General features: G+C 43.9%; 1 protein-coding gene across 3 annotated transcripts in view; it reads left to right on the top strand.

The window, feature by feature from the left end:
- GABRG3 (gamma-aminobutyric acid type A receptor subunit gamma3) overlaps positions 1 to 24541 on the top strand; it is a 562718-nt gene that overhangs the window by 347706 nt on the left and 190471 nt on the right. For all 3 annotated transcript variants that reach the window (XM_028850620.2, XM_077938673.1, XM_077938674.1), the window contains 2 exons: positions 9710 to 9930; positions 11680 to 11762. In XM_028850620.2, coding sequence (XP_028706453.1) covers positions 9710 to 9930; positions 11680 to 11762 — 304 coding nt within the window. The remainder of the gene's footprint in view (positions 1 to 9709; positions 9931 to 11679; positions 11763 to 24541) is intronic.

Here is a 24541-nt window from a genome sequence, read left to right as displayed (position 1 = left end):
ATCCTCATCTTTGGAGAACTGGCAGCTGTCACAAGGCAAGGCGAAGAATGTTCCATCTACATATTTTTTTAAAAGAACATTTCAGTCTGAGGGTAAAACGTGACCATTCACTTGGGATGGTCCCCGACTGTGACCAACTTCACGCTGGTGAAGCATTTAGAATGACTTAAATCATTTTCTAATGGAAAAACCAAACCTTTTGGAGCTAAAAAAAATTAAAAAGTGATTAAGAGGTTTTTTCCAAGAAATCCCAGATAGGGCATCATTTTCCTGATTTAGACCCTGCAAGCAAGAAAGGCTTGGAAAGAAAGACCTCCGCACATCCACGGGGGACCTCTGCACATCCACGGAGAGACGTCCGCACATCCACGGAGACACCGCCGCACATCCGTGGAGAGACCTCTGCACATCCTTAGCTCACGCAGTTTAAATCGGCCACTGTTAACACATCCTGCAATACAGCAAACACTCACTGCGTTCAAAACACAAAACAGTCTAAAGTGTGGAATCCTGAGCTTTTGCCATTGTTGATAGGATAAAGAACCCATGCCCATTCTTCAAGGCTACAAAAGCCCTAAATTACTTACAATGCAAACCGTGCTCCCGTCAAGCAGCTGCTACAGCTTCCCTTACAGAGTATCAAGTAAACCAGCCCCGTTCTAATGCTCCACAGCTTCCCTTACAGAGTATCAAGTAAACCAGCCCCGTTCTAATGCTCCACAGCTTCCCTTACAGAGTATCAAGTAAACCAGCCCCGTTCTAATGCTCCACAGCTTCCCTTACAGAGTATCAGAGTAAACCAGCCCCGTTCTCATGCTCTCATGATTCCCTTCTGGGTGGCGGTGCACACTACGAGCACTCTGGAAGGGCGCTCAAAGCAGGGGCTCCTGGGAGCCTGTGTGTTTAAATATTAAAATATAACCCAGTGTGGAATTGGAATCATTTTCTTCAGGCACAGGAAAGCCACATCTTTGTTTTTCTCCTTCCACTATTACCTTTATAAGGCCTTGTGTAAAACTGTGTCCCAAAGAGGAGATTTACTTATTTAACCTCATCAGTAATACTCACCATTAATACAAAGGGTCCCCTCAGATGGGACTTGCACCTGCCGGGAAGGTGGGGCAAAGACTATGAGTCCCACCTCCTTCCAGTAGAGCTACCTTGGGACACCGTGTGATTATTACTCTGAATCACTAAGGGGAGGCCTGGGTCCAGCAGCTAAAACATCTGCTTCTGAGACAGTCAGAAATTCCACCCCATCCCTGGCTCACATCCTGAGCTGACTGTGCCCAGGGAATGTTGTGTTTCCTCAAGTCAGGTTTTGAATCAGTGCATTTACTGTGTTTTTGTTGTTGTTGTTGTTTTTAATCCTGGAGAGTATTCCAATATTTGCAATATGTCCTCTTCACACTGTTTGTAGCTGTGGCTCCCAGAAGAGTAGTTCCAGGAATGGGGGCTAGTACTAAGGGCAGAGCTCTGCCTCCTGCCTCCGTCCTCCTCTCTGGGGGTCTGAGGGTCCAAGGCTAGCCTCTCACTATTGCTGAATATAGTCGTTAGAAACCATTTGGACCAGAGCACAGAAGCGTGGTTACCAGGACCTGGGAACAGAGGAAATGAGGAGGTGTTGGTCAGTGGTCCAGACTTGCAGTTCAGCTCTGCAGGTCTAACGTACAGCAGGGAGCCTTGGATAATACCATATTGTGTACTTGAAATCTGCTAACAATATTGTATACTTGTAACTGGCTAAGAAGGTGAATCATAAATGTTCTCACCACCAAAAAAAAAAAGCAACTGTGAGGCGATGGATGTGTTAATTAGCTTGTACACGAATGTCAAATCACATCATACACCTTGAACATAGAGAATTTTTATTTGTCAATTATAGCTCAGTAAAGCCAGGGGGAAAAATATGTCTGAAACCAACCTGGGGTCCAGTGAGCCTCGGTCACTGCTCTCTTGATGATGCGGACGGATAGCGCTTCCTAGTTCCTATCTGTAGAATGGGGATATATTCATATTGTTGTGAACATCGGGTAGAGTGGGGATATGTCAGTTATTTGGAATGTGGACTGACTCCTAGTAATTTGTAATAAGTGTAAGTTATTACCAACACAGGTCACTGCTGGCCGGCACTGTGGCAGGGCAGGCTCTGTGCAGAATATGCAGATAATTGTTGAAGACATAGAGTGTTAACATAAGGAGAAAAAATAAAGAGTAATATACCACGAGGAGGGGCAGGCTGTCGGCAAAGGTGCCAATGCCACGGGAAGATGGGAGCCAGAAGGGCGGAGAGGACTGGAGGAGGCCGGATGAGAGGGCGTCGAGGCATGGGCAGAGCACCAACGGCACGGGGAGAAGGGAGGTCTGTGCCGGGATATTGCGCCAGTGCGTGCACCACGGGGGTACAGTAACGGGTTGGTTTGTAAGCAAGCACGATACATAGAGCCTTGAGTTTCATGCAAATAATACTAACCCTAATTCTGTAGGCTCTGGGTAGCCATGGTACATTTTTGAGTAACAGTAGTAGTTGGAGAATGCAGCATCCGATGGGATGCGAATCTGAAAGCAGGCAGTGGGTGGGGGAGGGCAGAGGCAGAACTGCTACGCAAGAAAGGAAACCGAGAAAAGGCTGGATGTCTCCAGCAACGTGCGAGGGGCACCTGCTTCCCCCGGGGGTCCTGGCCCAGATCTGCCAGCATCACCCAGTCCCCAGGGCCTCCTAGCCAGAGGCGAACTTATCGCAGAGCCTGTAAAGGTTAAGCCCGAGGACCCCTCACTAACAGAAGCCTTCTCCCAGGTCTTGGGGGAGGTCGTAGCTGTGTGTTCACTTGGTCTTTTACTGCCTGTGATATTTACAAGTGCAAGATGTTTTATACAAGGCTGCTGTCTTTCTCTCCTCTGACGTCCCCTGTCACCCGCTCCTTTTATTAAGGGCCGGTGATTATCACCCGGCTTAAGGGGACGCTTTCCAAACAAGGTTAGTGGAATATGGTGCACGGAGACTTCTGTCCAGGATGACGTCCACCCCGATGTTATTGTTCTCTAAGGTCCAGGGCTTCATGCCACTCCAGTGGGTGGCATGAAGGAGAAACCTGGAGCTCACGGCTCGCGTATGGGAGCCCCAAACTTTACACGACAGCAGCCTGAGGCTTTTTCCACGCTGCAGAATCCTAAACATGCAGGTCCTATTTCCAATAATGCTTCAAGTTTAAGTAAACATCTAAAACTGTTTATAATGTAATTCTGCTTCCCCGTGCTGGAGGAGATAAATATATTCTGAGCCTTGCTCCTAGAAAATAATGTTATTAAATCATTGTCATGGAAAGTCGTGATCAAAGAGCTTACAGCCAAAAGATGCAGGGCAGATGAGTATTATGAAGGAGGGCCAGTGATCAGATTAATAAAAATAAGATCTGTTCCTTTTAGATGTGATTTTTGTGGTATCTACAGTTTTAAAATATTTATGACATTTTTCTCATTAGAAACAAATATTGATTTTATAATAATTCATATTAATTTATATTAATGTTATAATTTTGCATTCTTTTCCTAAAAAGGGCCTAGGTTGCATTAACATCAGGTGACTGACATGGCCTCCTTAGGGGAGCCACGTGCCCCTCTGTGGCATCATGGCGTCACTCCCTGCTATGCTTCCCCGGGCCTGTCACTAACCCTTCACAACCTGCCCTGCTTGGAGCAGCCTTGGTCCTCTGGGCTCTGATGTGGCTCTCTGACTGCTGCACCCCTCACCTTTCCCACTTCAGCCTGGTGGTCTGGGGACCAGATCTCGCCCGGCCAACACAGAGCTCCCGTCTTGCCAACAGGGCCTCCTTGTCTGCAGGTGTCTGCCCTGCCCTGGTGTGGGGCCTTCACAGGACACACCAGACCCCACAGTGTACCTGTCCTCAGGGGTGTTAGTCTTTATATAAATCTAGCACAGTGCCCCACAAAGGACTCTTAATAAGGGAGGCGCCTGGGCTAAGCTGGGGAGAATGCTCAACCAGGCGGCCAGACCTTGGGAAAACCCTTGTGCCTGTGAAGCAGGGACAGGGCCCCAGGGAGAGAGGGAGGCCCACCGTCAAAACCATGTTTCCCAGGACAAATCCGAATAAATAACACATGCAAGAAACAAAAAACATGTATTTGAGTTATACTTCCATACCTGAGAAGGAAGACATAAAAATCGTTTTACTCTAATCACTGCATTATACATTGTTAGAGAAGAAATCTGAACAACCTTAAATTGGCAAGGGCCTGTTACTACCATTTTGTAAAGAAAACAGCCAGTGGCTTCTTTTCCTGATGTGTTTATCTAACTCAGGCTGACAAGCTGAGGCCCAATGGGGGAAAGAGGCTGTGTCCCCAGCAAGTGTCTCCTGCAACCAGAATCTGAAGGGTCCCATCCTGCGCTAATCTCCTTTTCTTCATTTGGCCCTCTTCTTTAATAAAGGAAGGGGCAAAAGTGTGAGGAAATAATTTCCAAATTTTCTAGAAGCTACAGATGGATATTGTGAAGAAGCATAATTTTTCTTCTGTTTTGTCAAAATGCTCCGCGTGTCGCAGTAATTGATGGCTTATTTGGAAATTATTGAGCTCTGCAGTGACTGAAACAAATCATGAACTTGGGCTGTTCAAACCTGATGGTTGACATTGGAGGGTCCACACGAGTTTCATCCGTTAGTATTTCAACACATTACTTTCATAGCATTAAGGAATTATATAGAATCTTTATTTTCAGATAGACATTGTAAGAATTTTTTTTCTTTGCAAAAAGGAAGGATGATTAATGCCATTACAAAGAAAGTTTATGAGAGAAATAAAAATATTTCTCTGTGGGTGGGAAGTGTTTCTTCAACATTCAGTCAAATGTAGACACAATAAAACATCCACACCATGCACAGCCTCACTCTGCCTTAAAGTGGCATTCATGGCAGGATTTCAGAATGAAGAAGAGCTTGCACCCCGAACACTGTAGGACGCTTCCCTCTGCTACGGGGAAAGAACACGGCCGTGTGTGGGATGGGGGTGGGGATTCCCGCCTCGCTCTGCAAGCCTCCACCTCATGGATGGTTCTCGAATACGTCATGCAGAATTCAGACCTGTGAAAGTCCTTCCAATAATGGAAGATGGGACATAGGAAGAAGTCATCCCATCATGTTCTTCTTGCAAAAGTAAGATGGAGAAATGAGAAAAAAATGGAAAATTAGTTTCAAGAGGGAAAGGCTAACTCTAGGCAGGGATACGGAAATGTAAAATTTCAGAGTCAGAAGGTTCCTTACCTTTGATTGAATCTGACACTTGCATTGTACGTATGAGGAGACTGAGGCTCAGGAAGGTAAAGCGTGTCACACAGTTTGTGAACAAGGTGAATGTGGAGGACACTTCTGCACTGACGTTCTTCCACACGTCCTGAATCTAACACCCAGACTCAGCTGCTGCGGCCCCTCTCAGTCGCATCCAGGGAAGTGGATTTGGGCTGCGAGTTTAGAATAATTGGTACTTAGTAGCTGTGTGACTGGATGAAGGTTACCCAATGTCTTAGGCCTCAGTTTACCCTTGGAAGGAAGGGTGGTCATTGTCTCTGTGTCAGGAACCCAGGCGCCTGTGCCTCCTGGGAGGGACGCTGGAACACGCCTTCCATCCAGCCCTGTGCTGTCCTGATCTCAAACTCCATCTTAAAGTGCTTTATGGGGAAGGGGCACCAAATGCCCCTTCATGGGGATGGAGAGAGAAGATAAGGAGAAAAAGGGCGAACAAGAGGGCCCCGTTTGCCAGTCACTCTCTGTCTTACCTTGTGTATGGAATGAAAAGGCCCGTTCAGAAATCGTTAGTGGAGGGTCCGGTAATTCAAAATGCTTTTGGTATATTGAGGAATGTTGGCAAAATTCTTCAAGTTTTCTGAGTTTCAGTTTCTCTGTTATACTTAGGTTAAACAAGCAAAAAGCTTTGAACAATTTCAGATTCTTTCCAAAATTCCGATGGGGCTTTTATAGAGAATATTGGTTACTTTGACATTATTGATCACATTGGCGGGCCCTGGATATGCTTGGGAGAACATTTTCATCCTTCTCTTCTCATTCCTCAATCCAGTAAACCTGTGTTCAAAGAAAGAAGGAAGTAAAACTTAAAAATGCCCATATATGCCTCCCTGACCATTAAATTCATAACTAACTGAATTTTAGTTACAGTATTGAATATGTTCTCTGTGCCAATATAGCCTGTTACACATTTTAGTCAGAAATCATCGTTAAGCCCAAATCCCACCAGGCTGGAGGGAAGGCGGCTGTCAGCTCACAGTCTGTTCTGCAGGGATGCCTTTGAACTTGCTGCTTCACCATCTATATGCCTGGCCCACGCTACACCTCACTGACGTCTTGGCTTCTGTATGGCCTTCCCATGTCCCCAGCACCTGCACACCCCAGCACCCTCTCCCGCCTTCCCCACTCTCGGTCTGGACGGGCTCCTCTGACAGACTGGACGCTTCTCCCCCAGGGCCCGTGGTTCACGTGAGTCAGCAGAGCTCTGCTCCACACGGTCCCTCCGGGCCTGAATGGGTGAGCAGGTCCCATGGGCTCTTCCAGGGCCCTCCTAGGAGTGGCACACACCACTCTTCCAGGGCCCTCTAGGAGTGGCACACACCACTCTGCCTGTGTTTCACCTTCTGGTGAGTGAGGTGGCCACACCCAGCCCCTAACGGGGAACAGTCCTATCACACGCCTGCAAGCAGGGAAGCTGCGGTATTTGGCAAACAGCACCAATGACTGTCATGATCTGTACCTAGCCGCTGAATATTAGCTTATCTCTTTCTCATCAGGGAAAAATACACTCTCCCATCTTCAAGGGAGGCAACTCAAAAGGTCAGCCTTGTCCTGGCCCAAGGTCAAGGTTGTGTATCCATGTATATATACCTGTCCTGGGAGAGACATCAGGTCTGGATGTGGTTTTCTTTGATCCACTGACCTGTCAACGAAGAAACCTATCTGACCTCCGTCCCGCTCCAAACACGCAGTGTGTGTTCTGAGGTGGAAAGGGCCAGCCTGAGCCCCCACTGGGCAGATCCTGATGGGCTGGGTTCCCGGAGGTGAGGCTTTTCTTAGATTCAGCCCTAATTCTTTTCCTAGGGTGGGGCCCCTGAGGTATGTTTTCTCTCGGACTCTTGCCTCCATTGTCTGGGAATGTATTCTTTTTCCATTAACCATTTTTGCCATGGTAAGGTGGGCATTGGATAATACACCTGCTTTGGGGTCCAAGCAGAGGCTGCCGTCTGCCCATGGAAGACAGGCAGGCAGCAGTACCATTCAATCTCAAGTAGTCATTCTTCTTCCTGACTTGTGGTTCCTTTGGCAGAACTTCCTTAAAACTGAGCCAACTTTCTACCTGAGGCCAGCTTCGCATGTGCACAGCCGCATCTGAGTTCTTTTCTCCGGGCAGTGCCAAGAGCTGCTGTGCATCTTTGCTTCTGCAGGCCAGTGCCACTCCCTCTCCCTGGCTTTACTCTGGCCCTTTCTCTCTGAAGTATAGGTATCTGGGCCCTACAGCCTTCAGTGGAAGGGCCACACCTTAGTTTCTTTTCCTTGAGCCATATTTGCATAGTTAAAGATGTTACAGGGTGGCAGCCTAATCCATTTAGAGGCTTTAGCAGTGGGGGTGATTATTTCTGCTACGTTGTTTCAGCAGGCTTTGGCACTGCAAGCTGTGCTCCATGTTCTGCTGTAGAGATGAGGACGAGAGGCACTTGCCTCTCCCAGCCCCGCCAGACCCCAAGTGTGCTTTGTCTTTCTTTCCTCTAACAGCTTTCAAATCACCGGGTTCTTTTGGAGATAATTTCCTTCCTGTGGTAACTTACCAAGCACAGAGAATAGCACTCAACGCATTCTAATAACCATTCCTTTTCCAACCTCTGCCCAGAGAGCTACCCACTCCTTAGACGGGTTCTGTCTCATTAGAGGTTTCGCCCATGCGAGGCACCGGGCGTCTGGCCTCCAGTCCCGCATTCCTGAGCCCTAAGCATCAATGCTACCTGCTTTCGTTTCGTTTTGAACCCCATTTTTGTATCAGTCAGCACATGCTAGGTTATATGACAGAAGCACACATGCACACACTCACGCACACACTAACACACACACGTTCACTGTGTGACTCTGGGTTCAGAGTCTGTCAGCGAGAGGCAGGCCACATTTTGGAAGGCGGGAACAAGGCTGAGGCCGTTCATCCCCAAGGGCACATTCAGACAGACACATGGACTTGGGAGGGTCCATCTGGTTGCTGAGATGCCACGCATGACCTGCCATGGCTGCTGAGCCTCAAGAGGCTTCTGGAAAAACTCTCTGAGAACCTGCTCCCAGCTGCTGCTTTCCTGCCGTTTGCTCCCCCAACTGCGCAAATGCTTACGCAAGACTCACATCGCCTGTTCCATAATTCCCTCTGTGCTGGATGCCTAGATACCTTTTGTTTCCTCTAACTTGAATCCTTAGTAATGCACCAGCCTTATTTCTGTGTGTGGCGTGAATGACCACCAGCCTATTTATTTAAGGCCTGTCTTCCCTGAATAGAATATAAACTCTAGGAGGGAGGGGGTTTCTTGTTGGCACAGTGCTGGGTCTTCCTTGGTTTGAAAAGTGTGGCATACTCAGAGAAGCAAGGAAATGATGAATGAATGCATTAGTTAATGAAAGACCAGTTGAATTATAAACCTGAAATTGAATTGCCTATCACAGAAAGATTCTAAAATGGGAAACTCAATGGAAATGGTAAATATGGGATTTGTTGAGAATCACAAAATTCAGACTCTGCAAAAGTGATACATTTATAATATCTAATGCATAACAAAAATTATGAAAGGTATAAAAATCCCTTACAATCAGCCTCTGCATCCCTCTTACCATGAACCTAAAATAATTCTTTAAACTGTGGTGAGGGGAATGGCCTCTGAGGCAGCCCAGTCTACCGACACTTCTGTGGGTCTCCTAGAGTGCCCCTAGGATAGAATCAGTCCTATTTGATGGCTGCAGTAAAGTCTTACTGGGCACCGTGAACATTGCAGTGGCTTCAACCCTGGGCCTTTGCCTCTGTAATTTGTACCTCTTCAGCCTGCACTTGGAATCAGCACTTGGCTTGGGTGGCTGTCCTCTCTACAGTTCTTGGTTGTATTTTATTTCTTACTTTTCTTTTTGTTTTGCTTTTTGTTGTTTGAGAAGACTCAAGGACAAATAGTCATAACTATTATATAAACGAATATGCATGGATCACTTGCTCTCTGCCAGGCACTAAGGGTGCTCATTTAATCACTTCCTTTTATCTTCATAACACCTTGAGGAGGTGGACACTATTGTGTCCCCCACTTTATAGATCAGAGAATCGAGGCTCCAGTAGGTCCTGCTACCTGTCAGGGCTTGGACTTGTGAGCCTAGGGTTTGCCTCCACACCCTGAAACAGATTCTACTGTCTCCCTTAGCTCTTCTTCACACTTCATCTATTTATTGCAACTTAAGGTTTACATTATGTCACATGATGTTACTATACTGTTGACGAATAATATTGGTCATCATTCACTGAGTGCTTGCCATGTTGAAGCAGTCTCTATCAGAAAGAGAACTGGGGAGGTGAGGATGTTGACATGGAGAGAACACAGAGCGTTTGACAAAGAGAACAAATTATACAGAACATTTATTAATAGAACTGCCTTGCCTCTCCTTCTGCTCTGTTTCAGGAATACCAAATTGACATATTTTTTGCTCAGACCTGGACAGATAGTCGCCTTCGATTCAATAGCACAATGAAAATTCTCACTCTGAACAGCAACATGGTGGGGTTGATCTGGATCCCAGACACCATCTTCCGCAATTCTAAAACCGCAGAGGCCCACTGGATCACCACCCCCAACCAGCTCCTCCGGATTTGGAATGACGGGAAAATCCTTTACACTCTGAGGTAAGATGCTGCATCGATCTCCGATTACTCCGGGTTTAAAATGGGATCCTTAATTTGAATCATTGTAGGAATGAGACCCGATTTTTGTCTCTAAGTCTGTTCTCTTTCACATGAGACATGCTACAGCATCCTGAGAAAGTTGGCCTTCATGCCACACGTGTAAAAATAAAAGCATACAGGTGATCCACAGAGAATATAAGCTCATTTCTTCAGAATCCATTTCTGCTGGAAGCAGGCTGTGAAAGTTATTCTTAATAGATTTACACCGTGGGTCCTCTCGCCTAGGAAAAGACAGATGTCGGCGCACTAACCAACAAATGCAGTTTGAGTGAATCTGAGACCACAAGGAAGATGGGGAGAGTAGGCCCCTTTCCCAAGCACATCCCTGAGGGAAGCAGCAGCTTCCCCGGAGCGTGTCCTCCTAGAGGCAGGGAAGTCTTCCAAGGAACCCAGAGAGGTGAGGGAAACTGAGCTTCCAAGAAGGAAACTGACTCGCCACAGTCACCACTGGGAGCCCGTCTCCCCCAGGTCTTTCTGCTGGGATGGTCAGAGTCTAACTGAACACACAGCAACACAGCACTAGCAATGTTGAGCCCTCCACACTCCTGTCTGCTCGCCCAGCACAGGGACTGGACGGTCCCTCCAGCAGTGTCCTTTGAGCGGTTGGTGCTGCTCCAGAGGGCACTGCACTCCCTTCTTCCTGATGGCTCAGAAGCCCTGGGTGCACCTAGCCTTTGCTCTCACCGGCTCGCTCTCACTGCCCCAGGGCACAGGGCTGCTTCTTGCACCTGCTCTGTGGCTACATCTCCCCGCTCTGCTCTTTCTGCCTCAGGGCTTGACCCCTGTCACTTTCCTCTCCTTACCCATCCTTACTGGCTTAGCTCATCCATCCTGAGAATGAAAGCTGTGTGCGTACTGAGATTTCCACAAGGAGAAATCTGATTCCTAACATTAAATAAATGTCCACAGCACACACATAGGCCCAGATGGACTTTAAAATAAGCAGACGGTGAGAGAGCATTAAAGTTTCAGGGAAATCCTCGTTTTGCCAGGGAGGGAACAATTACAGCAAAAAAAGAAAAAAAGCCACAGCTGGGAACTGTGCGGATGAAATATGTTGAGAGCTGGGGTTTGTAGAAGTTGTCTCCTCGTCAGTTGTACAGCCATACACCGGAGACTCTGACATGACATAAAGCCTCAGCAAGCCAGGGCCAAGACCCAGCCAGTTCTGGGACCCCGTGTAGACACTGAAGTATGAGGCTACTGCCCTGGGAGGAGGCAGGACCCCCATTTGGCAGAGCCACCACCTGCCTAGTGAAATATGGGGCAGTTGTCCAAACAGGAAATCCCCCCGATGCGTGCATTAATTTGGCATAATAGCTGTTTAGATAAACACACCATTTTCCAAATGGAGGAAGGATTTAATTCAAACAGATTGACAACAACAACTTATAAAACAACAGTTGGTTTTGTCTCCTCTCTGACTTGGCGTGTATTTCTAGACACAGTTGGAATTTTACTAACTGGAATTCTCTGTGCCACTGATAGTTAAAAGCAAAACAAAATAACCCAACATGGAAGCAACACAGCACAGTCTCACCGTGAATGGTTCCCTGGCCAAGAGTGAGCCGCGTGTGCTGCCCTGGGTGACGGAGCGGCCCTCCCCATCCCCACATGGGGTGCCGTAGCAGCCGCCAGCCTTGCCCTGTGCTGTTTGCTGACCTGGACTGACGCTTGGCTCTTCCGCAGGCTCACCATCAATGCCGAGTGCCAGCTGCAGCTGCACAACTTCCCCATGGACGAGCACTCCTGCCCGCTGATTTTCTCCAGCTGTGAGTACCAGTCCCGGCCCGGGGTGTGCATGCTGTGTGAGGGATGCCTAGCCTGGTGCTGCGTCTGTCAAACAGCCATGCGATTGATCACAGTGTCCCTGCACACACAGAGAAAACTGATGATGGTTTTGGTATTGACTACCTGGGCATTCTCACTCTAGACCTTGTCGCATAAGAGCCACGTTACAAAATAGGTGATCTCGATAAGGCTGTGAGCAACTTGACCATCCATAACATGGAAACATTCAGAAACTGATCAACGTTGATTTACCAAAAGACCCTTATGCTAATGAGCTGTGCATACTATTCGGACGTATACAAAATTCCTACGTAATATTTTAGATTTAACATTATCTTTTTTAAATTTATTTTTAATGTTTATTTATTTATTTATCTATTGAGACTGAGTTTTGCTCTTGTCGCCCAGGCTGGAGTGCAGTAGCACGGTCTTAGCTCACTGCAACCTCTGCCTCCCGGGGTTCAAGTGATTCACCTGCCTCAGCCTCCCGAGTAGCTGGAACTATAGGCACGTGCCACCACGCCCAGCTATTTTTGTATTTTGTATTTTAGTATATTTGTATTTTTGTATTTTGTATTTTTGTATTTTTAGTTGGGGTTTCACCATGTTGGTCAGGCTGATCTCGAACTCCTGACCTCAGGTGATCCACCCACCTCGGCCTCCCAAAGTGCTGGGATTACAGGCATGAGCCACCGTGCCTGGCCGATTTAACATTACCTTAAAGCAAGGTGATTTGTCTACTAAGTAGAAAGATACAAATTTTTCTTTAATTTTACTTACATTTGTCTCATTGAACCATTGTAAGATGATTTAATTTTTCATAGTATTTTATCTTCCAACGTTTTACTTATGGTAGATATCATAGTTACCAAGTAATCCTTTACAAGTTCCTAAAGACAACATCTACTGCTAAGTATAAGAGTGCATATAAAAGGAATATCAAATATCAAATCTCTACAATTTTTAAGTTAAAATCAAAATGGAAAGATATCTGGTGAATGAATTTACAATGGGGCATTTTAAATGAATTAATCACAAGTACTTATGTATGACTCATAGGAATTCAGTTTATTGTACTGGCTTTCTTTAAAATTGCATATGGGGCCAGGCGCAGTGGCTCATGCCTGTAATCCCAGCACTTTGGGAGGCTGAGGCATGTGGATCACAAGGTCAGGAGATCAAGACCATCCTGGCTAACACGGTGAAACCCCGTCTCTACTAAAAATACAAAAAATCAACTGAGGGTGGTGGCGGGTGCCTGTAGTCCCACCTACTCCAGAGGCTGAGGCAGCAGAATCGCTTGAACCCAGGAGGCAGAGGTTGCAGTGAGCTGAGATCGTACCACTGCACTCCAGCCTGGGTGACAGAGTGCGACTCTGTCTCTAAATAAATAAATAATAAATAAATAAATAAATAAATAAATAAATAAAATTGCATATGGAACATGACAAACAAATCTGATGAAATCTCATGTAGAAGTTTTTGTGGCTTTCTTCATTGAACATTATTGATCTTTCCCTGAACCTTCAAATGAACTGTAAAATATGTTCGTCCCTTATTTTACTTTTGCTTCTGTTCCTTGCATGTGTGGGGCCTGTGGAGGCCCAGGTCCAGGTCTGCAGAGATCAGCAGAGCTCTGCACACTATGCACGTGTTCTCACCAGAAACCTTATTTCTTTCTGTAATAGCTTCCCTCATTCTGTCATGCTGTAAAAATGTGTTTAAATCATTCACAGAGCCTTTTAAGTGCTCAGTTCCAGGAGGGGATTGTGTGCACATGGACTTACACAATACTGCCAGAAAGAAAAGCGCTTGTATAAATTGTTTTAAAAAGATATTTATAGCAATAACATAAATTCTTAAAGACAATTCACACATACTCGGGGAAATACGTGAAAGCGAATGCCTTTCTGGAATTAGTTGACAATGAGCATAAAGTACTAGGAAGAAATCTGGATAGTAGTAAAAATGGTTTGTGAGACCAGCCACATCTGTTTCCCTGTTTCTGGTGTGTCGTGGTAGTGATGGTGGTCAGAGTGAATGTGGGAGCCGGGGGTGGACAGTCTTATATATCGTGACAGAAAGTGGCACTTCCAATGCATGAGCAAAGAAAGGTTATTATATCTGAAAATCAGGGAGTGGCAGGATCAAATTTACATTCAGCAACCGTATAAGATCTTATAAGAGCAAAACTGGATGTGCACGGTTATATGGCAGAAAATCTGAAACACTGGCAACCATAAATGCGGTGGGGATGTGGGGCAGCAGGAACTCTCACTCACCGCTGGGGGAATGCACAATGTCACAGCCCTTTGGAAGACAGCTGGGTCGTCTCTCACAGAACTAGACATGCTGGTACTATATGATCCAGAATTTGTACTCCTTGGCATTTACCCAAATGAATTAAAACTTATGTCCACACCAAAACCTGCATACAGGTGTTTGTAGCAGCTTTATTCATAGTTGCCAAAATTTGGAAGCAACCAAGATGTCCTTTGGTAGGAGAATGGATAAACAGACCGTGGCACATTCATGCAGTGGAATATGATTCAGCACTACAAAGAAGGGAGCTCCCAAGCCATAAAGAGACATGTAGGAAACTTAAATGCCTGTTTACTAAGTAAAAGAAACCAATCTGAAAAGGCTGCATACTCTGATTCCAACTATATGACATTCTGGAAAAGGCAAAACTGTAAAAACAATAGAAAGGTCAGTGGTTGCCAGGGGTTGTGAGCAGAGGGAGGATTTTTAGGACAGTGAAACTATTATATATGATACTGTCATGTTGGACATATTTGTCAAACACATAGAATGTACAACGCTAAGGATGAATGCTAAAATCAGTCCCTGGACTTCAGGTGATAACGACACGTCAATGTAGGTTCATTGATTGTAACAAATGCACTGCTCTGGTGGGGGATGTTGATAGCTGGGGAAAGGAGTACTTGGGAGCTCTATACTTTCTGCTCAATTTTTCTGTGAACCTAAACCTGCTTCTTTTTTTTAAAGTCTAGTAAAAAAAAAATTATTGGAGGTAAATAAATCAATTAGGAATCTATTGCTGTCATAAGCCACAATGTTCCATAATATCAAATTAAAAAAATATCAAATTAAAAAAAAACTTGGTTTCCCGAAATACAAAAGAGTGCTTTAAAGTATAAGTTTTTGAACCACTTTACATGTGTAGCATTAATTCATATGTATAGGATTCACTATTCATAAATGAGAATAATAACACTCTCCTAATGAAAACACTCATTGGTAACTTGGAGTGATGGAGGATACTTGCATCTAAATCAGTTTGGTGCCTAAGTTGTTTCCACATGATGGGCGTCCATTTTCAGGGAGACGCCGATTCTAATACCAATAAGCAATTGAAAGTGAAGTGAGCCGGGTGCAGTGGCTCATGCCTGTAATCCCAGCACTTTGGGAGGCCGAGGCAAGCAGATCACGAGGTCAGGAGTTCAAGACCAGCCTGGCCATTATGGTGTATCTCTACTAAAAATACAAAAATTAGCCAGGTGTGGTGGCATGTACCTGTAATCCCAGCTACGTGGGAGGCTGAGGCAGGAGACTGGCTTGAACCCAGGAGGCAGAGGTTGCAGTGAGCCGAGATCATGCCACTGCACTCCAGCCTAGGCAATAGAGTGAGACTCCATCTCAAAAAAAAGAAAGGAAAGAAAGTGAAGTGGTGTCCATGTTTGTGAACAGTTAACCTTGCAGTGTCCTGATATTTTTCAATTAAATACACTCAGAAGCTGTATTTTTCCACTTAAAAATTTTACAATAACAAAGTTGAACAACTAGTTATATTCACTATCATACAAATAAAAGTTAGAAAAACTGCCCAAAAGGTACAGTAAGATATAAAGTGATCATAAAATTGACTAACAACTGTTAGGCTGGTCTTGGCTCTCTGAGTAGCAGAAGCAAAACCTCTCAAACAATGACAAGTATGTAAGATTTTCCAATATATGCACAGAGATGAGGCAATAACATTTGCTATATAACATGTTTGGGTAATGGCTTTAACTTTTATTTTTAAATAGTTGAGATTTTTGAAATAATATTTTAATTAATTAAAAATTTCCTATAGCACTTTCTGTAGTCATTGAGTTAAGGATCACGTTTTAAAAATTCCTAAAATGTACTTTAAGAGGTAATGTTATAAGTTTATTTAAACTTGTTAAAATTATTAAGACTACATTTTAAATTACTTATATGGATGAATTAAAAGTGAATTTGATATGGACTCTTGGACAAACATTTTTGGTGTCTAGAACTTGGCCATAATTGTGTAGTTAGTGCACTCATAGAAATTGAACCATAAAGAATATTCAATTGCAAACAGCATTGATTGTTTTATTCATTTCCTATTACTCCTGCAACAAATTACTGTCGCCTTAGTGACTTGAAACAACATAAATTTAATATCTTACATTTCTGTAGATTAGAAATCTGAACTGGGCTAAAATCAAGGTGTGGGCAGGGCAGCATTGCCACCTGGAGGCTCTGGGGGAGAATCTGTGTCCTGGCTTTTTTCAGGCTCCTAGAGGCTGCCCACATTCCTTGACGTGGGTCCCCTTCCTCTATCTTTGGAGCCAACAACAGCACCTCTCTCTGATCCCACTTTTGTCATCATCTCTCTCTTAAACCACAGACAGGAGAGCTCCCTGGGTTTTGAAGACCTGTGTGATTAGATTGGGCTCACCCACATGGGCCAAGATGATCTCCCATCTAAGATCTTTCACTTAATCACATCTTTGAAGTCCCTTCTGCCACATAAAGTGACATAGTAGCAGGTTCTAGGGTTCAGAGTGTGAACATCCTTGCTGGTTACTAGTTTGCCTGCCATAATTACTAGTGACTCAGAGCATTCCAAGACCTGTGAACCTGTCTGGTAGATGTGCCGTTCACAATTCTCAGATTGTGGGGAGAATCTACACAGCAGAACAAGCCCAAAATACATTTCACTAAAAGGAAAAATCATCTCCCGTGAATTATGGCAAACTGTCTTGTTTAATCTGTGTCTTGTTTTGGGAAGTCAGGGGCTCTGAATGGAGGGACCGGCTGGAGCCATGGCAGAGGAACATAATTTGTGAATATTTCATGGACATTTGTCACTTCCCAAATAATACTTTCATAATTTCTTATGCCTGTCTTACTTGAATCTCTTAATCCTGTTATCTTCGTAAGCTGAGGATGTACGTTACCTCAGGGCTACTACTATAATTGTGTTAACTGTACAAATTGATTGTAAAACGTGTGTTTGAATAATATGAAATCAGTGCACCTTGAAAAGGAACAGAATAACAGTGATTTTCAGGGAACAAGGGAAGACAACCTCAAGGTCTGACTGCCTGTGGGGTCGGGCAAAATAGAGCCATGTTTTTCTTCTTGCAGAGAGCCTATAAGTGGATGTGCAAGTAGGGAAGATACCACTAAATACTTTTCCTAGCAAGGAATATTAATTAATACCCTGGGGAAGGAATGCATTCCTGGGGGGAGGTCTATAAACGGCCACTCTGGGAATGTCTGTCTTATGTGGTTGAGATAAAGACTGAGATACGCCCTGGTCTCCTGCAGTACCCTCAGGCTTACTAGGGTGGGGAAAAACCCCACCCTGATAAATTTGAGGTCAGACCAGTTCTCTGCTCTCGAACCCTGTTTTCTGTTAAGATGTTTATCAAGACAATACATACACCGCTGAACATAGACCCTTATCAGGAGTTTCTGATTTTGCCCTAGTCGTGTTTCCTAAGAAGCATGTGATCTTTGTTCTCCTTTTTGCCCTTTGAAGCATATGATCTTGTGACCTACTCCCTGTTCTTGCACTCCCTCCCCTTTTAAATTTCTTAATAAAACTTGCGGTTTTGCGGCTTAGGTGGACATCATGGACCTACTGATATGTGATATCACCCCCAGTGGCCCAGCTGTAAAATTCCTCTCTGTACTCTTTCTCTCTATTTCTCAGCTGGCCGACACTTATGGAAAATAGAAAGAACCTACACTGAAATATTGAGGGCAGGTTCCCCCAATAGTGTCTTAATATATTTTATGAAAAAAATTAAATAAAAAGGCAAAATATAAATTTTGGGCATTTAATTCTTTACTTCTTAACTTGTTTTGAAAATAATTTGTTTTCTTCATGGTTTTCTTTTGATTAAATGTCAGCATTATGAAATAAATGTTTCTTTTTGTCCAGCTGATTGCTTAATATATGCTAGTATGAGCTTTATTTTACTCACGAGTTCACTTCCAAAAGTTATATTGCCTTTGAAAAATTAATGTGTCTAGCTTAGTGTAGCTACAGTATATACCTTTAGCTAAACAATGCAATATACATGGATGTCCTAATCTGTTTTAAGTCAAATACAAAATTAATGCCAAAATGTTAAGAATGCCAGTGTTACAACTCTATGCTATTATTTTTTCTGAAGAGAGGGATCTCTTCAAACACATACACACACAGGCACACACACGCATATACACTTCTATAAAATAATATGGGGTGCACCGGACCTCGACATAATCTCTTTCTGTTGCTTAGTTTGAGATGTAGAATATTATATATGCAAAATAAATGTTCATTGGCAATTGTTTAAATTATGTACTAGAATGAAATCTGAAAGGTGAGATGCCATTCCTTTAATTAAACTTTCAGTTAGTATCCCACTAAAATAATTAGTATCCCACTGTTGACTCTTTATTGTGCAACATTAAATCCTGGGACACCCATCACACTAATGCATGGCACTGCTGCTGTTAGCATGTCTTGAACCTTATCTTTAAAATGCTATATTATGAGAAGTATGCAAGTAGCATATATCATTACTCTGTCAAACAACAAGTAAAATGGTAATTGATTTCTGAAGTTCAATTGGATATCTATGAGCAAAAAAAAAAAAAAAAAAAAAAAAAAAAAAAAAAAAAAGCTTGACTTTATACAATAGTTAATTCCAAAGGAATTGAGGCCTTAAATAAAATAAACATAAAAACGCAATATATTAGAAAAAATACGTAGGAAAAAATATTCATGAACTAAGGCTAATGAAGAGTGTTTATACTTGGTACTGAAAGCATGATCCCCAAACGAAAAAGTGATCAATGGGACCTTGTCAAAAGTGAAAACGTTGGTCTACCAAGAACTTGTCATGAGGTCAAAAAGGCAAATTAGGCTGGGAGAGAACACTTTGCAAACCACAAATCTGATAAGGCTTGAATCTGTGATATATAAATAACTCTTAAATAATTTCATTTCTTTTTATGACTGAACAGTATTGTATCATATGCAGTACCATGATTTGTCTATTCATTTTCTGATGGGAACTTGGGTTGCTTTCACCTTTTGACTGTGGCGACTGCTGCACCCATTGGTAGACAAGGCCCTGCTTGAGTCTCAGCTTTCGGTTCTTACAGGTGCATACCTAGAAGTGGAATTTCTGGACCATATAATAATTCTGTATTTAATTCTCTGAGGAAATGACAGCCTGTTTTTCACAGCAGCGTACTACTTTACATTTTCACCAGCAAGGCACAAAGATTTTAGTTTCTTCACATCCTCACCGACACTTGTTATCTCTTCCCTTTTTATTGATAACAGCCATCCTAGTGGATGAGAAGTTGTAGCTCTTTATGGTTTTGATTTGCATTTCCCTAATGACTAAGGATGTTTTAATACATGCCATACCAAGGATGTTCAGATGCATGCTACGCCTTTGGAAACATCATTTAAGTCGAATAAGGCCAATGAAAAAGGAATGAGTACTCTATGCTTGCACCTCCATGAGGTGTCTAGAATAGGCAGATTCATAGGGAGAGAAAGCAGAGTGGAGGGGACCAGGGAATGTGGGGAGGAGAGAACAAGGGGAGCACAGATCTTCTGTGTGGGATGATGAGCAGGTTTTGGAAATAGAGCAGCAATTGCTGCCCAACACTGGGAATGTACTTACTACGACTGAGTTGTACACTGAAAATGGTTAAAATGACTCATTTTACATTATGGATTTTTAAATCACATTTTAAAAATGTATACTAAAAACTGAACAACAAAACAATACAGTTAGAAATGGGTAAAAGATAGGCCAGGTGTAGTGGTTCATGCCTGTAATCTCAGCACTTTGGGAGGCCAGGGTGGGCAAATCACCTGAGGTCAAGAGTTCGAGACCCACCTGACCAACATGGTGAAACCCCATCTCTACTAACAACCACAGCAAAAAAATTAGCCAGGTGTGGTGGTGCATGCCTGTAATCCCAACTACTCAGAAGGCTGAAGCAGGAGAATCGCTGGAACCCAGGAGTTAGAGTTTGCAGTGAGCCGAGATCATGCCATTGCACTCCAGCCTGGGAAACAAGAGTGAGATTCAGAAAAAAAAAAAAAAAAAAAAGAAAGAAAGAAAGAGAGAAAGAAAGAAAGAAAGAAAGAAGAAACTGGTGAGAGACATAGTCGTTTGACCAAAGGTGATATTTACATGGAAAATCTGTGTGCGAAAAGATGTTCAACGTCATCAGCTATTATTAATAGTAAATGTAAATTAAAATCACAGTGAGCTATCACTACATACCTATTAGAATGACTAAAATAAAAAAATAGTGAGAACACGAAATCCTGGCCAGGATGTGGAAAACCTGGATACCCTGCTGGTGGGGATGTAGAATGACACAGTCACTGTAGAAAATAGCACAGAAGTGTCTTATGAAACTAAAACTGTACTTATCATGTGACCTAGTGATTGCAAGTTTGGGCATTTGTCTTGGAGAAATGAATAGTTATGTTGACAAGAAAATCTGTCTATAAATATTCATAGTAGCACCATTCTTAATAGCCTCAAACCAGAAACAGCTCTCATGTTCTTCAGTGGTTAATGGTTAAGCAAACTGTTGGTACATCTTTAAAATGGACAACTACTCAGCAAGCAAAACCAACAAATTACTCATATATGCAACAACTTGGTCTGCAACAGCATTCGAAGCTGAGTGAAGAATGCCAGTCTCCAAAGGTCACATATGCGAGATCCCATTTATATAACATTCTCAAAATAAGCAGGAAGTGAGAGCTAAAGTGGAGTTGTTAACTGTCTTTTATTATTAAAAACATGAAAGAAGACCTAAATAAGTAGAAATCATTTTGTGTTTTTGAACTGAAATACTAAATATTATTAAAATGACAAAACTCTACAAGGTGATCTATATTGATTTTCCACTGTTCTGCTTCTCTTTCAAACTTGCAGACACTTTGCTCTTATTCCCTGAGTAGCATCATGGTCTGCTTAGTTCTGAATGTCTTCATTTTCAGATCAACACTTCTTGTACCTTTTACGATATTTCTTAAATCAGAGCTGGCTGATCGAAATACAATGCAAACCACTGATACAATTTTAGATTTTTTAGGAGTCTCATTTTAAAAAGCAAAAAGAAACAGGTGGAGTTAATTTTACTACTACATTTTATTCAATACAGTCTATACAGAATATTGTTTTGCTGTGCAATCAATACGAAAAATTACCAATGAGCTATTTTAATAAAATAGCCTGAGGTTTTTTATGCTAAGTCGTAGACACCAGTGTGCATTTTATGACAGCACCCTTCAGTGTGGAGTAGCCACATTTCACAGCTCAGTAGCCTATTGCAGCTCAAGGCCACCGTGCTGTTGGAAAGTACAGTCAGACCCACGCAGAGGTCTTCAAACAAGATGCACATCTTCAAAACCCTAGGTTTTGTTTAGTATTAGTCATGTTCTTCGTTCCTCTTTTCCCATTTTTTTTCCCGCTATTTATTTCCAGCACCTTTCTTGATACATGCTCTGCATTCTCTAGTCTCTCAGTTCTGGATTTGAAATCCAACTATGAGATGTCTTGACTAACCTAAAAAAAAGCCATAAAATCTATGCAAATATGCATATATTCGTATGTGCATAAACTAAATCTCTCTCACACAGAAATAAGCCTTGTGATTTAAAAAGTTGCAAATCACCCATGCTTCTCTAAACCCCTGCCTGTACATTCCCTATTGGAACACAGGCTAGAGAAGGGGAGGAAAATACCTTCAAACGCAGCGCTGTACTATGGTGTTCTCTGAATCAACTAGGACTGTTATTAATAGATAAATCAGCACTAAATATGGAGCGAGGGAAGTCTTAAAGCTAAGAAATACTAGTCATTGTTTGTTACTGTTCGGCTCCTCCTCAAGGGAGATTCTGCTATCAATTCATGTTCTCCAGCTGGTTGGGAACGTGGGGTCGGCGCTTCAGGCTGCCCTTGAGTGGGGCCAGTCTGAAAACAAGCCCTGTCCTCCTCGGGAAATGGAAACACATGTCCGCATCACCTGCTGCTTTCGATACCGATATCTTAAAAGTTATCCATCAACACAATTCTTGTATTCTTGTGGATGTGCTGTTAACCAGGAATGTGCTGGAAAGAACTTTGGTTGTTCCTTTTCCCTGCAGTGATGCCCCCCACCCCAGGCATCCTTTACATCCTTCTTTTTAAACATACTTACTGTAAAGAGATGCCAGAAAACCAAAGGGCAATGGAAACCGATTCAAGAGGATCCAGTTCCCCGATGCGGTGGTTCTGTGGCCCCGACGTTAAGTTCATTGCTGCTGAGTCTGATTCAGACGCTGGTTCACGGCACTCGCGTCTTTCCAGGGCACAGGTCTGTGCGGAGAGTTGACTTGGGGAAAGATTCTCGATGCATCGCAGGAGGACCATGCTCCTAGTTAGGTGCTCAGTGCCCTCAGAGTGGCACCATGTGCATTTCGTGGTCAGCTTTGTACCGTCCAGACAGAAAGGTGCCTGAACTGGACAGGACAACTGCATTTATCTGTGTTGCTACCAGGCTTTGCAATATTGACTGGCCGTGCAGAGGTACAAACAAACCAGCAAATGTATGTTTTTAGGAGGCACTAATACCTCCTTTCTTCCTGTTTGCAGAGCATATAGAGTACAGCAAGCTGTATTTCATTCTAAACCCTTGTTGATGTGACCTGAGGAGAGAATCAACCACTCTTTACTCGTCCAAATGCTTTGTATCTGGTGTGTGTGTATTAAAATAAGCCAGGTCAACATCTCCTTGTCTTCTGCCTGCTGCCCAAGTGCACTATTGAGGCGGGCCACTGCCAAATGGGGCATCCCAACACGTGGGGCCTTCCCCCATGCCTTTTGCTGTGGCAGGAAAGGAGCATACTGCTCCTTTAGGAGACTCCAACTAGGAGAGTCCTGTCTTCTAGTTGGAGGAGTTAATCTCTAAATGGCAGCTTCTGCAAGGTGTCCACAGAGGCCTCGTGTCCTGTCACACAGAGGTAAGCGGTGTGGACAGCCAAAAGGAAGCCCACCTTCCCAGGTGAGGGAGGAGCCTACCAGACATGTGGGCTTCAAGGTCCTAAACGCTCAAGCATCCTCTTAAATCCACAAACTCTGGAAGCAGCTAGAGGGAGCTGCGCGGCATGTCCAGCATCCTGGACCTGGGAGTAAGAATCAAGCTGTTGCCCTGGGAACCAGGTTTCCCATCAAGGACCAGGCCAGGCAGGCCTCTGCCACAGGTGAGGTGGACCTTTATCATCTCCTGCTTTTCCTGTTTCATATGCTCCGCCCCTTGCCTTGCTTGCTTCCCATTCCTGTAGACTTGCACACCTTGTGGAGTGGGTGGCTGCTGGATGCAGTCAGTCAGGCTGGCTGTGCATTCCTGCGAAGATGACAGTGAAGTAACAGGGTTTTAGTATCGTCCCCCAGTAACTGACATCCTCACTTTGGTGGAAACTCACTACAGTGGGCAAACCACTGGTGAACAGGATCGCGCTGGTTCCTTCTGCCCAGTCTTGAAGGCAGGTTATTTTATTCCAGCTTTAGTGACGTAATTTGTTCAGAGAGGTTGAGAACATGATCATAGCATTGATAAGAGAGGCCACCTTCTGAGGATAAGAAGAGGACTTCTCGTTTTGAAGGTCATGGCCTTCTCATTCCATTTGGGTGACCCTGCATGACTTGTAACAGTGAACCTGGAGGCATTGTGCCTCTTTCTCAAACATCCCAGAGCTGATGGAGGGAGGAGGCGCTGGGGCAGGAAAGCTGGGGAGGCCATCAGTGAGGGTGACTTTCAGCATCTCTCAGGTTCCATCACACAGCAGCTAGCCTCTCCTCTTGTGTCAGGGAACCTTCTTCATCTCTCTAAACCCCTCTAAGCCTCCCTTTCCCCATCTGCAAGGTGGGAATGATAGCAAGTTATACAATGATGGAAGGGACTCTAGGTGCAGGTGTTAGAAGTTCCCACTTAAGTTAGCCCAGAAAGCACACAACCATGGGAGTGTTGTGGCTACATGGGCAGGAGTGGGTGTGGGGGATAATTGCACAGTTTCTCTGTGGCCTCTGGAATTCCCAAGGGAAAGAAAGCCCTGTTGTGGTAGACACACTCTACACAGGCAAGGTCTTCAAGGGCAGAGAAAATAGCCAAACCCTCGCTAAGCCATCAGCCTTTCATACTGAGTTTCTTTCTTCTCCATTTTAAATAATCTGCCCAACAATGTACATGTGTCTGTGCCAAGATTGCTTACAAACACCAAGCTCTGTGTTGAGTTAAAAATGCAGCCGGGAATATGATCCGTCCTCTCCATAGTACAAACAACTTGAAGGAGCCACTGAGAGCTCTTGGCATTATTGAGATGTTTGCTCTATCAAAGGCAAATTTTGTAAAAATAACAAGGTCAGAAAAGCTTCATGTTTCTTACATCTTCCATAAAGGAAAAACTGAAGTCAATAAAAATGGA

This window comes from Macaca mulatta, chromosome 7, assembly GCF_049350105.2.
Source record: "Macaca mulatta isolate MMU2019108-1 chromosome 7, T2T-MMU8v2.0, whole genome shotgun sequence".
NCBI lineage: Eukaryota > Metazoa > Chordata > Mammalia > Primates > Cercopithecidae > Macaca > Macaca mulatta.
Note: the sequence above shows the minus strand (reverse complement) of the source record. Positions and strands in the feature narration are given on the sequence as shown.